The following is a 16,242-nucleotide window of genomic DNA, read 5'->3' as shown; positions in this document are numbered from 1 at the left end:
CCCACCGCCCAACCTCTCACAACCACTGGTCTGTTCTCTGTATTTATGAGTCTGTTTCTGTTTTGTTTGTTCATTTGTTTTGTTTTGTTTTGTGGATTCCACAAATAAGTGAGATCATATGATATTTGTCTTTCTCTGTCCGACTTATTTCACTTTGCACTTACCCACTAGGTCCATCCATGTTGTCACAAGTGGCAAGATTTCGTTCTTTTTATGGCCGAATAATACTCCATTGTATATATGTACCATCTCTTCTTTATCAATTCATCTATCAATGGACGCTTAGGTTGCTTCCATATCTTGGCTATTGTAAATAATGCTGCAATAAACATAGGGGTGCACATATCTTTTTCAATTAGTGTTTTCATTCTTTGAGTAAATACTCAGAAGTAGAATTACTGGATCGTATGGTATTTCTATTTTTTAATTTTTGGAGAAACTCCATCCCATTTTCCACAGCGACTGCACCAATTTATATTCCCATCAACAGTGCAAGAGGCTTCCCTTTTCTCCACATCCTTGCCAACACTTGTTATATCTTGTCTCTCTGATAGTAGTCATTTCTGACTTGTGTGAGGTGGTATCTCATTGCATTTCCAAAATGACTAGTGACGTTGAGCAGATCATCTGTTGGCCATCTTGTATGTCTTCTTTGGAAAAATGTCTATTCAGGTTCTCTGTGCATTTTTTCTTAGATTTTTTTGGTGTTCATTTGTATGAACAGATAGATAGATAGATAGTATATACATATATATGATATTAACTCTTTATCAGATACGTCATTTGCAAATATCTTCTCCCATTCAGTAGGTCACCTTTCTGTTTTGTTCCTTCCCTGTGCAAGAGATTTTTAATTTGATGTAGTCACAAATGTTTATTTTTGGTTTTGTTTCCCTTGCCTGAGGAGAATGATCCAAAAAGTATTGCTAAGGCCGATGTTCAAGAGTTTACTGCCTATGTTTCCTTTTAGGAGTTTTATAGTTTCAGGTCTCACATTTAGGTATTTAATCCATTTTGAGTTTATTTTTGTGTATGGTATAAGAAAGTGGTCCAGTTTCATTCTTCTGCATGTGGCTGTCCAGTTTTCCCAGCACCATTTGTTGAAGAGTCTGTCCTTTTTCCATTGTATATTCTTGCCTTCTTTATTGAAGATTGATTGACCATATAGTTGCGGGTTTATTTCTGGGCTCTCTATTGTGTTCCATTGATCTATGTGTCTGTTTTTGTGCCAGTACCATACTATTTTGATTACTCTAGCTTTGTAGTAGATCTTGAAATCTGGGCTTGTGACACCTCCAGTTTTGTTCCTCTTCCTCAAAACTGCTTTGGCTGTTCAGAGTGCATAGGACTATGCATTTTGTATACAATCTAACCACTGGCTTTATTTTCCTACCCTTATTTTATTCCTTTCATCAGATTCCCCCACCAATTTATCTTATCTTCTTATATTCTGGGTATTTTTATAAGCTCCCTTAAATCTGATGGGGAACCAGATGAAGAATTAATCAGTTGGTAAGTAAATCTTCACAATGGGAGGGTGCTGAGATCCTGGAATCCTTGTGAGCAGCAGGGAAAGGAACTGGCAGCAAGAAAAAGAGCCACACGTTTTCTGTGGCCCAGAGCAGCACTGATCCACAGAGAAAGAACCAACGTGGCAAGGCCTTGTGAGTAGAAGCCCCATGGGAGGCGCTGTGAACTGGGAACTAGACCATGCGTAAGTGAGGGGAGGAGAGCCAAGGACCTGGACACCCCCAACCCCCAACTCTCCTGAACTGAGATGCAAGGTGAGGAAATAGGGAAAAGCTGCGCTGAGATGGGTTTCTGCTCCCGGTGAGACTTGAAACAAATAAATCTTACAAAAATAAGGAAAATTACACTTCTCACCCACGAGTTTGTGAACCAAATGTGAAACCCACTTTCCATAACAAAATGGGTTTGTGGTGCCTCGCAGAGGGCCAGAAACAGTCAAGTTAGCTATTCCTAAAATGCAGCCCGGACTCGGAGGGGGCTCCCCCGTGTGGCCTCTCAAGGCAAGTTTGCCCAGGGTCCCCAGATCCTCTCTCTCAGTAAAGGGGTGTGGATACTGTCTCATAAGTAAGTTTATGACTTCATTACAACCAGAATCCAGCCAAGAGAACATCTCACAAATACTTTACCTGTATTATTCCACAGGAAGATTTTCCACAATAAAAGGAGTGGAATTACTAATGTGACAGGAATAGATTTCAGAGGCAAGCAACAAGGAGTGCTAACAAAGTCTACTTACAAATAATCCCAGGAGAATGTAATTCGCAGGCACCTGGCGGCGGAGTTTCCCGCAGCAAGCAAGTACAATCAGTACAACAAAAAATGCCGGCCTGAGGATAATTTAAAGCCACGTGTTATTTGCTTCCAGTGATTATATCATATGATATAGGTAGATAAATAGATAGAGATAGATACGTTATTATTATGTTATCATCTGATACTAAGTATAAAGTAAACAAAAATATATGCAGATGATTACCTTTGCTTCTTTTTTTTTAGCTTTTAAAACTAACTTTGCTCATTGCCATCCATAGAACTTTTTAAATTTTATTTTGAAATAATTATAGATTGACAGGAAGTTGCAAAAAGAGAGGTCCCATGTATCCTTCACTCCGTTTCCTGCAGTGGTTACATCTTACATATATATAGGATAATACCAACACCATTAATTTGACATTGGTACAATGTGTGTGTAATGCTATGTCATAGACCTATGACACAAGTCTGTGTAGGTATGTGTAACCAGCACCACAATCAAGATTTGAAACTATCCCATCATTAAAACATCAACAAAGATCTCCCTCATGCCATCCCTTTATGGGAACACACAGACACACACATACCCTAGCTCCTACTAACCACTAATTTGCTTGTTTCTCATCTCTATAATTTTGTCATTTCCAGAATGTTATGCCTTTACTTAATTTTTAATAAAGAACCTCAATCAATAGCTGGTAGAAAAATCCAAGAATACTTACAAGATTGCATAGGTGAACCAGGCATTCATGAGCACCCAAGATTTTAAACCCGTCCTGATTAAAAAAAAATTAATATAGTTTTAAACAATAAATTGTTTAATGTAATACTTAAGTAGAAATAAAACAATTTCATGAGAAAGGGGTAAATCCTAAATGACTGACAGTGACAAATGAGGAGTGAAATAATGAAACCTAGAACTATACCTTGCTTCTTAAAATAGACTCATAAAAAGACAGTCATGTAAGTCAAATTTGTATGAATGTACATGTCCTGGTGACGTTTTTATTTTTAAAAAATACTGAGGTCTCTAGGTGTACAAAGCAAAAAAAAAATATCAACTTCTCATAAATTTGTTTTGTAAATAGAGATTTTCATAGGCTAAGTTTAAGCAGTGATGGATCATAGCCCCGAAATAGTTTCTGCATTTAACCGCGTTCCAAGTCTCCAAAGCCTCCATAATCTCCTTCTTCCTTCTTCCTTTTATCCACTTTTATCTGTGGAAATAGCTCAGGGGAAATAGAAAATGAAATAGTGCCCCAAATAAGAGTAAGACAAAAAGGTCTCGGCTTAGGAAGTTGAAGCAAAACCATAGAAATCTACCAACACCTTGGTCTAAGAGTTGCCTCAGAAACCACAAAGCTATAGAGATATCATATCCTATGGATGTTTAAGAGAAAACAGATAATGTTTAATGATCAGAATTAAGTCGAGTCGATTCAATAAGAATTAATGTGAACAACTTAATATTTAATTTACATCAGTAACAAAGACTTACCAGAAAATAAACAGGCTGACAATTGCCCCAGTGACCACCAGCTGAGCTGACAGAATCAGGAACACTTTGATAATGAAAGCTGAAGAGACAGAAACATTATTTTCATGACACAATATTCAAAACTAAAAATAGAAATGTAATTATTTATTTTTGATACTTAACAGAAAGAATATTTCCTCTGACTTTTTGAGGAGGGGAAAAGGAGCACTAGTTTAGGCTCAGCAGATGGAATAACCACAGAGATCCAGCTCTGCAGACCTTGTGGAAAGTATCCCGTTCGGATTGTTACAAGTGTTTTCCTGGAGATCTGAGGATTTATCTGTGGAAGGCCCAAAATCTAAAAGACAAACAGAAATTTAATTCCTTATTATGCACACCCCATCCTCCTTAGGACTAAAAGTGACCTGAAAGTCCCTGGCTGTCACAGGCCATCATTAGGGGTCCGGGTCCACCCGCGGAAGAAATGGAGCACAGGTAGAGAGGGCAGCTAGCCCTCAGAGACAGATGCGGGCTCCCAGGTGTTCACAGAGCCTTCCCACCACTTCTCTCGCCAGCCTGCCTCCCTTTAGCAATTCCCTTCCCTTCGACTTGAGCAGAAACTGGATAACATGAGGAATCATAAGAGCACGGAGGTCCCAGCGGCATGCCAAAGCTGAGTGCAGAGGATGTCAGTGTCTCTTTTTGCTTCCTTCCTCCTGCACAGCTCTTCCCGGAACCCTCTGAATATGGTGCTGAATATGATGACAGTGAGCTGTTTGGTAGCTTTGTCTCAATTTTAAAAGAAAAAAAAAATTCTGCTTAGAGATGACTGGCAGGGTTGTCAACTGTGTCCTTTGGCTAGGTGGTGTTGATGCGTTGGAAGGGTGACAACAAAGAAATGGGATTGAGCTATCTTAATCAAAATACCAGAACATATGTGCCCCAGTGGGGCCTGCCTACGTTAAAATATTCATGTAGTCAACATTTATTGCACATCTACTATATATCAGAGACTGTGAGGGAATAAATATTAGATGTGGCCCAGCCTTATAAGACTAGACTAGACGTAAGATCGCTAGAATAGAATTGACAGTCCAGAAATAATCCCTTACATTTATGGCCAACTGATTTTTAACAAATGTGCTAGAACAATTCAAGGGAGAAAGAATAGTCTTTTCAAAAAAAGGTGCTGGGACAACTGGACATATACATATCAAAGGATGAATTTGGATCCTTTCCTCATGTCATACACAAAAACTAATTATTAGTTTAAAATGGATCATAAACATAAACATAAAAAACAAAACTCTTGGGGTGCCTGGGTGGCTCATCTTAAAGTATCCAACTCTTGGTCTCAGCTCAGGTCATGATCTCAGGGTCTTGAGATCACGCCCCACATCGGGGCTCCTCGCTCAGCAGGAAATCTGCTGCCCCTCTCCCTCTGCCCTTCCCTCCCTCCCCACCTCGCGCTCGCTCTCTTTCTAAAATAAATAAATCTTTAAAAAAAAAGAAAGCTCTTGGAAGAAAGCGTAGATGCAAATCTTTGTGAGCAGGAATCAGGCAATAAATGTTTTAGATATGACACCTAAAGCATAAGCAAAGAAAGAAAAGAACAAATTGGATTTCATCAAAAGTAAAAGCTTTGTGCTTCAAATGACACCATCAGAAAGTGAAAGAAAACCCCAAACTGGGAGAAAATATTTGCAAATCATGTATCTGATACGGGACTTGTACCTAGAATACACAAAGAACTCTCACGATTGAATAACAGGAAGATAAATAATTAAAAATGGACAGAGCTTGGGTGCCTGGGTGGCTCAGTCGGTTGGGCGACTGCCTTCGGCTCAGGTCATGATCCTGGAGTCCCGGGATCGAGTCCCGCATCGGGCTCCCTGCTCGGCGGGGAGCCTGCTTCGCCCTCTGACCCTCCCCCCTCTCATGTGCTCTCTCTCTCTCATTCCCTCTCTCAAATAAATAAAATCTTAAAAAAAAAAAAAAATGGACAGAGCTTGTGTAGTGCCCCCCCCAACTGACACTGGGCTTGGCCACATGACTTGTGTTGGCCAATGAGACATCAGCATGCGTGAAGCCAGGAAAGGCTTGACAAACTTCTTGGCACAATGGGGCTTGTCTACCTGGTACTTGGGACCCAACTCCCAAGTGATGAGAAACTCAAGTCATAAAGAGAGAGCCAACAACCAACAGCAACTTCGAGCCATGTCAAGGAGTCGGAATGGCCACTCAGCCTCAGCTGCCATCTGATTACAACTGCATTAGGACCCCAATTCAAGACCAGCACAAGAACCACCCAACTGAATCCAGTCAACCCACGGACTCATGAGAGATAATAAAATGGTTGCTGTTTTTTAAAAAGTGGGCAAAGGATTTGTATAAATATTTCTTCAAAAAAGATATTCAAATGCCCAATAAGTTTGTGAAAAGATGCTCAACATCATTAGTCACTAGGGAAATACAAATCAAAACTACAGTGAGATACCACCTCACATACACTAGAATGGCTATTATAAGAAAGACAGACAATAACAAGTGTTGACAAGGACGTGGAGAAACAGAACCCCTCATACATTGTTAGTTGGAATGGAAAATGGTGCAGCCACTATGTTTAACATTCCTCAGAATGTTTATATTTAACATATAAACCAGCAATTCCTAGGTATCTACTGCCCAAAAGAAATGAAGACGTATGTCTACACAAAAACTCAAATATGAATATTGATCACAGCATTATTCCTAATAACCAAAAAGTGGAAACAGCCCAAATGTCTGTCAACTGAAGAATAAATAAACAAAATGTGTTCTAATGAGGCGATGGAATACTATATGAGCATAAAGAAGGAATGAAGTTTGGACACATACTACAACACGGTGAACCTTGAACATAATGCTAAGTCTAAATAAAAGAAGGCAATCGCAAAAGATCACATATCATATGGTTCCATTGATATGAAATATCCAGAATACACCAATTCATAGAGACAGAAAGTTAGTGGTTTTCAGAGGCCAGGGGGGAGGATGGGATGGGGAGTGACCGCCAATGGGTATGGGTTTCTTTTTGTGGTGACGATTGCACAACTCTGTAAATATACTAAAAATCATTGAATTGTACACTTAAAAGGGGTGAGTTTTATGATATGTAAATTGTATAAAGCTGCTTCAGATAATGATAGCCCCCCAGTCCCATAGCTTTTCATCCATTACCCTGCTATACTTTTCCTTTGTTTCCATAAGACTTTCATCTTTTTGCATACCATATTAATTTTTTTTAAGTGGGAGAGGACCCAGCCTCTGCCCAGGAGAGACAGACGCAAATAACTAACTCTAACAGTGGTGGGGAGGCCTTCAACCTGATTTCCTCATGTGTTAAATGACACTACAATGCTTTCACTTACAGGGTTGTTGTAAGGACTAAATGCAAAACTCTTCCTCTCGCACAACGCCCGGTGCTGAAGGACTGGCACCAGGGGCAGAAGTGGCTCATGTGGTGCCATCCATCCTCCCTGGCTTCCTCACCACCCAACCCCAATCTGGTTAAAGAGGACAATGGGCCCAACCAAAAAAACTACAGATGGAGGTGGCCATGGGATCCTGGTAGGGTCAATGACGAGCAAGTGGAAATTCTTGGGTGTGGTTTCTAGGAAAGCCTCTGAAAAGAAGTCAGATTTGGCTTACTCTCGGGCATCTGTCCATGAATAGCACCTCTTGGAGCTGTCGAGGCAGCAGACCAGGTTTAGCCTTTCTTTGCCTTTGCCTTTCCCTACCTGGAAGGCTAGGGCTCCAAAAGGCATCTTTCCAGCCACAAGATGGGAAGTGAGGGCCACAAGGAGACAGCAGTGGGGTTCAAAGCTCACAGTCCACCTTTAAGTTGTCCAGGCCCTAAGAGGGTCTAAGGATGACAGAGTGGTCACTCGGGACCGGTAGCATTTGCCTTGAACTGCATAGTTCATGAAAGAAAAAAGACGTTTATTGAAGCCACAGATTTTTAGGTTTCTATTGCTCACAGCTGAATGTATTTCCCATACAGCATTAATATCTAGGGGGCATTGAATTAATATGCTTTAGAACTAAAGCCAGTATAATGGGGCACCTGGGTGGCTCAGTTGGTTAAGCAACTGCCTTCAGCTCAGGTCATGATCCCGGAGTCCCGGGATCGAGTCCCGCGTCGGGCTCCCTGCTCGACAGGGAGTCTGCTTCTCCCTCTGACCCTCCCCCCTCTCATGTACTCTCTCTCTCTCATTCTCGCTCTCTCAAATAAATAAATAAATCTTTAAAAAAAAAAAAAACTAAAGCCAGTATCATAGCATCCCCTTGTAGGGAGGTGAGAACATTCTACAGTCGGTGGGTAATTCATATTTCCCCAGGGAACCACACATTATTTACCATAATATATTCATTATGAATTTCTGAATACCCTGGACAACTAAGGGACCACCTACTACAGCAGCCCTACATCATGTTTCATGGTAAAGCGTAACTGGGAAAAACTAAAGGCAAAGTTAAAGCTTCTAACAATCCACTCTGGGAAAGCATTTTGAGAGAACACTTGCTTTTCTCTTCCAAAAAGGTAATTTTATGCTCACCTCTGCGGACCGATGAATCTGAGAATGGATTGGCTAAATTACTGCTGTCATTTGGGGTGGTCTCATCGGAAATTTGTACCACATAGCTATCCGCTCGCTCTTTCGTCTTTGAATGTGGATTCCTGCGAGTTTTTTGTGGCTCAGAAGGTGAAGTTGTGTCGGACTGACCGGACTTGATCTGGACATTACTATCTGCTGCCTTCCGAACTAGATGCTGATGATCTCCAGAACTAAGGTCTATTGGTTCACTGACCTCTAAGTCCATTTTCCTGGAGGAGGAGAATTGTTATTCAAGTCCTTGTGCTCATACCACTACAATTTTAGCATCCTTATAACATTCAAATGAGTTTTTTATTTTTTTTTTAATTAAAAAAATTTTTTTAAGTTTTTTAGTAGGCTCTACGCCCAACATGGGGCTTGAACTCACAACCCCTAGATCAGGAGTCACATGCTGTACCCGCTGAGCCAGCCAGGCACCCCTCAAACGATGTTTTCTTAATTTTAACTCCCGTAGCTCAGGACTTACCAAGCCAGTACTTAACAAATATTTATTGGGTGAGTGATGAACCAATACTTTTAAGATGAGGCCTAGAGAGTAAAGTAACTTGCATTTTATAATGAAATGAATATGTTTATAAATTCATCTGCAAGGAGTTCATAAACTCCCTCTTATGTGCCAGGTGTGGAGCTCCCCTCATCACCTCTGCCCTCAAAGTGCTTATATTTTGGAGGAGAAGATAATCAAACAAGCAATAACATGAAAGCCAAATTAAGCAGGGTCAGGAACGATGGAAGATGATAACGAGAGCCCCTCATAACGTCTGGAGGAACATGCAGGAAGTAGAAGAGGTTGTCACAAGCTCCCAGAGAAAAGGAAGTTTCAGCCAAGGCTGAAAGATGAGTAGGAGGAAGAGGTGGGGAAAGGTTTTCCAAGGCAGGGGAGTCAGCCTGGACCAGAATGGGAAGAAGCAGAGAGGGCAGGTTCTGGAGTAGAATGAGGTTAGACAGAGGGCCAGTTAGGGCAGGTCAGTGAGGGACCGGCAAGCAAATTCATCCTGAAGGCCATGACCACGGTAGGCAGAATGAATGGCCCCCCAAAGATGTCCACACCCTAATCTCTGCGACTTGTGAATGCCCCTCACATGGCAAAGGGAACATTGCCGATGTGATGAAGCTAAGGACTCTGAAGTGGGAATAGGATCCTGGATTCTCTGGGTGGGCCCAACTGAATCATAAGCATCCTTATGATCATACTTATAAGAGGGAGACAGGAGGACCAGAGTCACGGAAGGAGAGATGACAATAGGAGCAGAGGTCCCAGTGACAGAGTTGCTGTCTCTGATGACGGAGGAAGGGGCCATGAGCTGAGGAATGCAGGAGGCCTCTGCAAATTGGAAAAGGCAAGGATATGTATTCTCCCCTAGCACCTCCAAATCCTAGTGCTGGCACTTTGATTTTAGGCCAGGGAGACTGATTTGGGACTTCTGACCTGCAGAACTGTAAGAATAGATTTGTATTGCTTTAAGTCATTATGTCTGTAGTAATTTGTTACAGCCATAGGTAACTGATACAATGTGGAATTACTGAAGGTACTCCAGTAGGGGACCAGGGGATCTAACTAGAAAGACTGCACTAGGGCGCCTGCGCGGCTCAGGTGGTTAAGCGTCTGCCTTCGGCTCAGGTCATGATCCCGGGGTCCTGGGATCGAGCCCCGCATCAGGCTCCCTGCTCGGCGGGGGGCCTGCTTCTCCCTCTGCCTGCCCCCCTGCTTGTGCTCTCTCCTTCCCTCTCTCTCTGTCTCTCATGAAGAAATAAATAAAACCTTAAAAAAAAAAGACTGCACTAGGCGCAGTATGGAGAAAGGGCCAGAATAAGCAAAAGCGGAAGCAAAGAGACCAGAAACCCGGGTAAGAGTCTACGGTGACTCTGGCACAGTGCTTTGGAGCAGAGCCCAGTTCTTAGAAAACCAGTACGAAATGAACCAAAAATGGCAAAGAAAAGCCCCCTGTTAGCTTCACGGGGACATGAAGACTCAGACAAGCCCCTGTTGCTGACCTGCTTCCCCACAGAAGATTGCTGAGAGGACCAGGGCTTGGTCAAACCATACCCCACTCGGGAATGGCATAAAAAGAAGGTCTGAACAGAACACCACGCTCTTGGAGAGGCAGACTCCATTTTACAAAGATGTCCTTCTCAAATTAACCTCTAAATTTTGCAAAATTCACTGGGATTTTTTTTTCAGTACTTGAAAACATAACTCTAAAGTTCATCAGAAAGAGTAAATATATGAGAATAATCAAGAAGAAAATTGAAAGAGAAGGAGCTGGGGAGTACTGATTTACCTTATTAGAAACCAAAATACCATGAAGCTACAGGATTAAAAGTATGGTTGTAGCACGTCAATAGATAAATGGATGGATGGGATGGAAGAAATGTAAGAAATAGACCCATGTGTATGAGAATTTAAGATTTGATAAAGGGAGGTGCCTGGGTGGCTCAATCGGTGAGGTGTCCGACTCCTGATTTCGGCTCAGGTCAAGATCTCAGGGTCATGAGATTGAGCCCCACGTCAGGCTCTGCACTCAGAGGGGAGTCTGCTTGAGCTTCTCTCTTTCTCTCCCTCTGCTCCCCCACCCCCGCACTCACTCTCTGTCTCTGTCTCAAATAAATAATCTTTAAAAAAATTTTTTATAAAGGTGGCATTTCCAATTATTGTCCCATAGTGTTGGAACAAGTAGCTATGCTTAGAAAACAAAGTTCAATAACTATTTCACATCTTTTACAAAAATGCATTCCAGATGAATTAAAGATATTATCATAAATAATAATAGCCATAGATACTCTACAAGAAAATATCAACAATTATTTTTGTAAGCCTTTGTAAGAATGCTTGGAAATGCTTGCCAGATGTGTACAAAAAGCACTTTTAATATCATTACAAAATATACCAATAACTCTGAAATGCAAATTTGTGAAAATAAAACTTGCAATATTTATTATACTGTAAGAAGCTTTTAACAAGGAAAAGATGAGCAACTCTTTAGAAAGATGAAAAAAGAATATAAATAGGCAATTCATAAGGGAACTTTAAGTGCTCAATAAACTTAGGAGATAATACCTCACAAATATCCATGCAATAAAAACAATTGTGTACTTTTTTTCCCCAAAAAAACTAAAAAGCTAATTCTCAGAGTTGCAAGGGTGTAGAGAAATGGATAACCTAGGGCCACATTCCGACTTGTGGGGGTCCTACATAGATTCGCCTTTGGGGATCCCGTCTCTATAAAAAAAATATTTACATGTGCATTTTTTGGCTGCACTGGAATGAAAAAAATACAATCCAGGCTGGATTCATTGTACACTATTCATTATTATTATATTCACTTTTTTTCTACTGATTTTAAAAGAAACTGAAATATTTTCATGACCCTTAAAAGTACGTTGGGCCCTAGGCAATGTGCCTACTGTGCCTGGGGGCTAAGTCAGCCCTGAGAAAACCTCAAGCAGTTGGCAGGTGTGTAAACCTTTCTTTCATCAGTAATTTGGCAGCATCAGATTCAAAATGTGCATCACTTTACGCCCAACAATTACATTTTCAGGAACTTGCCCCATAAAAATACCCACACAAATAGGCAATGAGACATATATATAAGGAAGCTCATTACATTATTCACTGTAACTGCAAAAAAAATTTCAAACAGACTAAATATCAATCATTAAGGAATGGTTAAATTGATTTTGGCAAAGAAAAGTTCAATATATATATATATGGATTCATGTCAGAAGTTCACTCCAACACACTTTTGAATAATAAAAGCTAGAGAATAATAAGTAGTAGGATCACACTCATGTTTTATACACCGCACACGTACGCATTTTCAGAGGCTGAAGAGATATAGGACAAACCGTTAACGTGGGTATCCCTAACACTGCAGAGCTGGGGAGCATACTCTGAGTTGTATGAATTTTTATAATGAGCATTTATTATTTATATTAAAGAAGATATTTACATTTTGAAGAGAAAAAGAAATATTTCTCTTTTTGGTAAAATCTGGAGCTCCTCTGAGGGGAACTGTCCTCACACGCAGCTGAGGAGCCCCGCAAGATGCCAGAATACCCAAGTTGGTCTCCTCCCCGGCGGTCCTGCAAATCAGAAGGGGGAGAGGCAGCGAGAGAGTTTCAAAGCACTCGGTACGAAAAACAAACAAAAATCAACGGCAGCTGAGCTTTCCTCCTGAAACTACAGTAGGCTGGTGCCTTAATCATACAATGAGGCATTCACCTGGTCTCAGAATGCTTCCCTGGCTCAGGAGCCAGCGGTCATCCGAAGGGCAGGCAGGCCCTGGGGCTAAGAGGGAAGTTCTGCGTGACAGTTGGGGGAGTGGCAGTTGGAGCTCGGGGTGGGCTAGGCATCCTGCTGCTTCCAGAAGACAGGGCGTCATCACCTTCTCCCAAGCAGGAGGAAGACCCCCACGATTATTTCAAATAAGGAAGATTTGTTTATGACAAAGTAAGCACTGGTTTTTCTGGGGGATGATAACGCGCCCCGCCCCCCCATGATATAGGGAGATGCCTTCCCGGGGCGGCAGGCCAGTGAGGAGCCGGGGAAGCCCGATTCGGGCTGTTGGGTGAGAGAAGTCAGATGACGAGGTAGGAGGGCAGCAAGGAGAGGCATGGGAGCAGACACTTGTCCTGAATGGAGAGTGTTGCTGAGAACAGGCTGACTGACCTATTAACCCACTCACTACACTGCTCATCAGTGCGTGCCTACTGTGTGCGGGGCATGGAAGAAACCCAAAGAGGAAAAAAGCAAGCTTCCTGTTCTCAGCACTCTCACTGTCCTGTGGAGGCGACGTGGGTGCAAAGGTACACCGTGAGGTCGAGGAGGGAAGAGTCAGAGCGAGGAAGGAGTCGAGTGAGAGCAGAGTCGGAGAATGGAGTTGTGTCTTGAGCTGATTCTGGAGAGGACAGGGTGGGGTTTGAAGTGCTGGGAGGGAGCACATTCCAGGCAAAGGGAACACCCTGAGCACAGGGCACGGGGCTGGGAGCCGTGGGACACCCGCACAACAGAGTAATCGCGTCAGGTTCTAACACGGAAGGTATGTCCACAGACGGAGATGGACATGATGAAGCCCCTCCTGAGGATGAAAAAGGGGACGGTCAGCAAGCTCATCTGCCTGGGCTCCCCCCTCGTGCACCTGCCCCCACTTTCATGGGTCTCACTCACCCTCTGTCCCGACCACAATCTCTCTCCCTAGTTTGAAGTCAGTAGACAATTTGAGTTAATTAACGTTTTCCCAAAATTGCATGTCAGGAGGGTATAATCAGTGACTTGACTATGATCAAAAAAATGCTTCCTCCTCCTCCTCCTCTCTAACTGGCCTCAGAATCAACCTCAATCAGGCACTTACCGAATGTAGACGTTGTTTACAACCTCACCCGCACTAACTCACCGACTCCTCACCTCGACCCTGTGAGGTGCGTGCTCTTGTCATCCTGGTCGGCCCGGTCAGGAAGCGGGGACACGGGCTCTGCCCCGGAGCTGCACAGGACAAGGGCATGAGTGCTCAAGGAGTCCCACGCTGCCCATATCCACCAGGACACAAAATGGGATGAACAGTACTCTCTTTGAAACCAGACTGTGATATGTTCTATGCATCTGCTCTCCCCTTTTTTTTTTAATTTTAAGAGTTTTGATTAATGAACCATGCAACACCTAAATCATGCAAATTAGCCTGCATGGCAGCACTGATAATCTCCTGGGGAATTCAGCTCTTTCCCTTGGTGTTAATTTGAAGACCCTAGGGGGTATTTATTCCTGTCTTCACAGCACACACTTGCTCTATCACCCACCCACGCACACACACACACACAGTGAGCAGAATTTCCTCAATTTTCTCAGGTATCCCCACAGGCACAGATTGTCTCTGTCTCTGTGTGCAGTTGAACCCTTCCCCTGCGTCCAGGCTGGTCTCTCTCTCTGTCTTTGTTTCAGTCTGAGATCTCTCCCTGGCACCTGGGCACCAGGGAGCCCAGCCTGGCCAGTTGTGGCTCATGCTCTTCCTGAGGCCCCAGCAAGGGAGCAGGGGATTGGGTCACTGACTTCATTGAGTTGCCTTCCTGAGTTCTGTCCTCACATCCATTTCCCTCACCTCCTGACTTGCCCCTCCACCCCTGGCCCCATCACCTTCTCTGCCTAGCAGCCCTGTCTGTCCCCATGGCACACCACTCTGTTACACCCTAGTGTGGTCTGCACAGGACTTGCAGCTTTGCTTAGAGAAGACCCACTTACTGACTTAAAACTATGAGCCAAGTTTAAGAACAGATCAAATCTTCACACAGCCCTGAGGTGGGCAATACCGTCCTCATTTTACAGACGATGACCCGAGCTACATGTGGAGGCCCGGCTGCCAGTCCTTGAATGAGACCCGAGCCACCATACACTGCTCTCTCCAGCTGGGAGAGGATTTCTAAGGCTGAAAACCTGCCAGTGTTTCCCTTTTCCCATTTGTGATATTTTCTTTCTTCCTTTTTTTTAAATAAAAGGAACACATGATGTGGTGAAAAAAATTCAAACAATACAAAATGAAAAGTGAAAAGTCTTCCTCACCGATTCTGTTACCATCAGTTGACAACAGTTTTCTGTCTAAAGGACTAAAACAAGTATTCATCACACACATACAGCTTTTATATTTCCATAAAGTGATCGTATTTTATACATTGTTCTGTAAATTGCTTTCTTTCCTTTATCTTTTCATTTCTGCATGCAGAAGAGCCTCAAATAGTTTCCTGTGTCACTCGGGATGTAATCCAAAGTCTTTACTTTGGCCAACATAATCTTGACGAAAAACTTGACAAAGATATTACAAGAAAGGAAAATTATAAGCCCATCTTACTCATGAACACATGCAAAAATCTGAAAAATATTAGTAAACCAAATCCAGCAATATGGGAAAAGGATAGTAAATCACAGCCAAGTTGGGTTCATTCCAGGAGTTGCAATGTTAATTTAACATTCAGAAGAATATCCACATAATGAACACATTAACAGATAAGTATTATGATCATCTCATAGAGAAAACCATTTGATAAAATTGTACACATTTGTGATGAAAACAGAAATCGAAGGGAAATTTCTTAACCTGACAAAGGGAATCTACGAAATCTACGGTGTCAGAAGTCAGGTATAGTGGTAAGGGGCAAGTAGGGGCTTTTGTGGTAGTAATGTTCTATTTCTTGACTTGGTAGTTGGAGTTACTTTGTGATAAAAGGGGTAAAAGTGGCCTTCTTCCTGATGATCTCAGAAGGGTGAAGGGTGTGACCACAAGCTGCAGGAGCTGACAAAAACAGGAGATGGAGATGGGGGCCGAGGAGGAATGGAGGAAACAGGGTGTTGGGTGTTCATACATGTGGATGTTGACCCACCCCAGGACAGTGTCCTATGATGGAGACGAAGCTGGTGAGCCACGGGTCAAGGTTCTCAGTGAATGAGAGGGAGTAATTTGTGGATGAAGTGCAAAGAGAAGTATACACTGGGAGATGGAGACATGCATTAGGGGGCATGAAATTCACCACCTAGATGCCCTTCACAGAGTGCATGGTTCTAAAACGAGACAACAGTCCTTATCTATTTTCCTCAATCACTTTTACGGTTGGTCTTAATCCCCATACAGGTCCTGGAAAGTAGTTAATATTTTGTTCTACTATTGGGGAAACGTAGACTCAGAACAAGAATGCCTGAGCCGCAGCCCAGGCACCAGGGCTCTTTGAGGGCCTTCGAATGTGGTGTCAGAGCAGAGGTTGTGTCGGCCTGAGGTCCAAATCACGGTCCCTCTGTTAATCATCAGTTAACAGTAAAACAGGGATAGTAACTCCTTTCAGGGT

At 42.7% G+C, this 16,242-nt stretch overlaps 1 protein-coding gene across 1 annotated transcript in view; it reads right to left on the bottom strand.

Moving 5' to 3' along the window:
• Nucleotides 1-16,242, bottom strand: part of LOC102738565 (uncharacterized) — a 29,437-nt gene that overhangs the window by 11,961 nt on the left and 1,234 nt on the right. Inside the window, exons 2-4 of the mRNA XM_081799695.1 lie at nucleotides 8,359-8,627; nucleotides 4,040-4,118; nucleotides 3,782-3,860 (exon numbers count right to left, since the gene is read on the bottom strand). Coding sequence (XP_081655821.1) covers nucleotides 3,782-3,860; nucleotides 4,040-4,118; nucleotides 8,359-8,627 — 427 coding nt within the window. The remainder of the gene's footprint in view (nucleotides 1-3,781; nucleotides 3,861-4,039; nucleotides 4,119-8,358; nucleotides 8,628-16,242) is intronic.

Source organism: Leptonychotes weddellii, chromosome 12 (assembly GCF_054177405.1).
Source record: "Leptonychotes weddellii isolate Sample4059 chromosome 12, ASM5417740v2, whole genome shotgun sequence".
NCBI lineage: Eukaryota > Metazoa > Chordata > Mammalia > Carnivora > Phocidae > Leptonychotes > Leptonychotes weddellii.
This window is presented reverse-complemented; position numbering and strand designations above follow the sequence as displayed.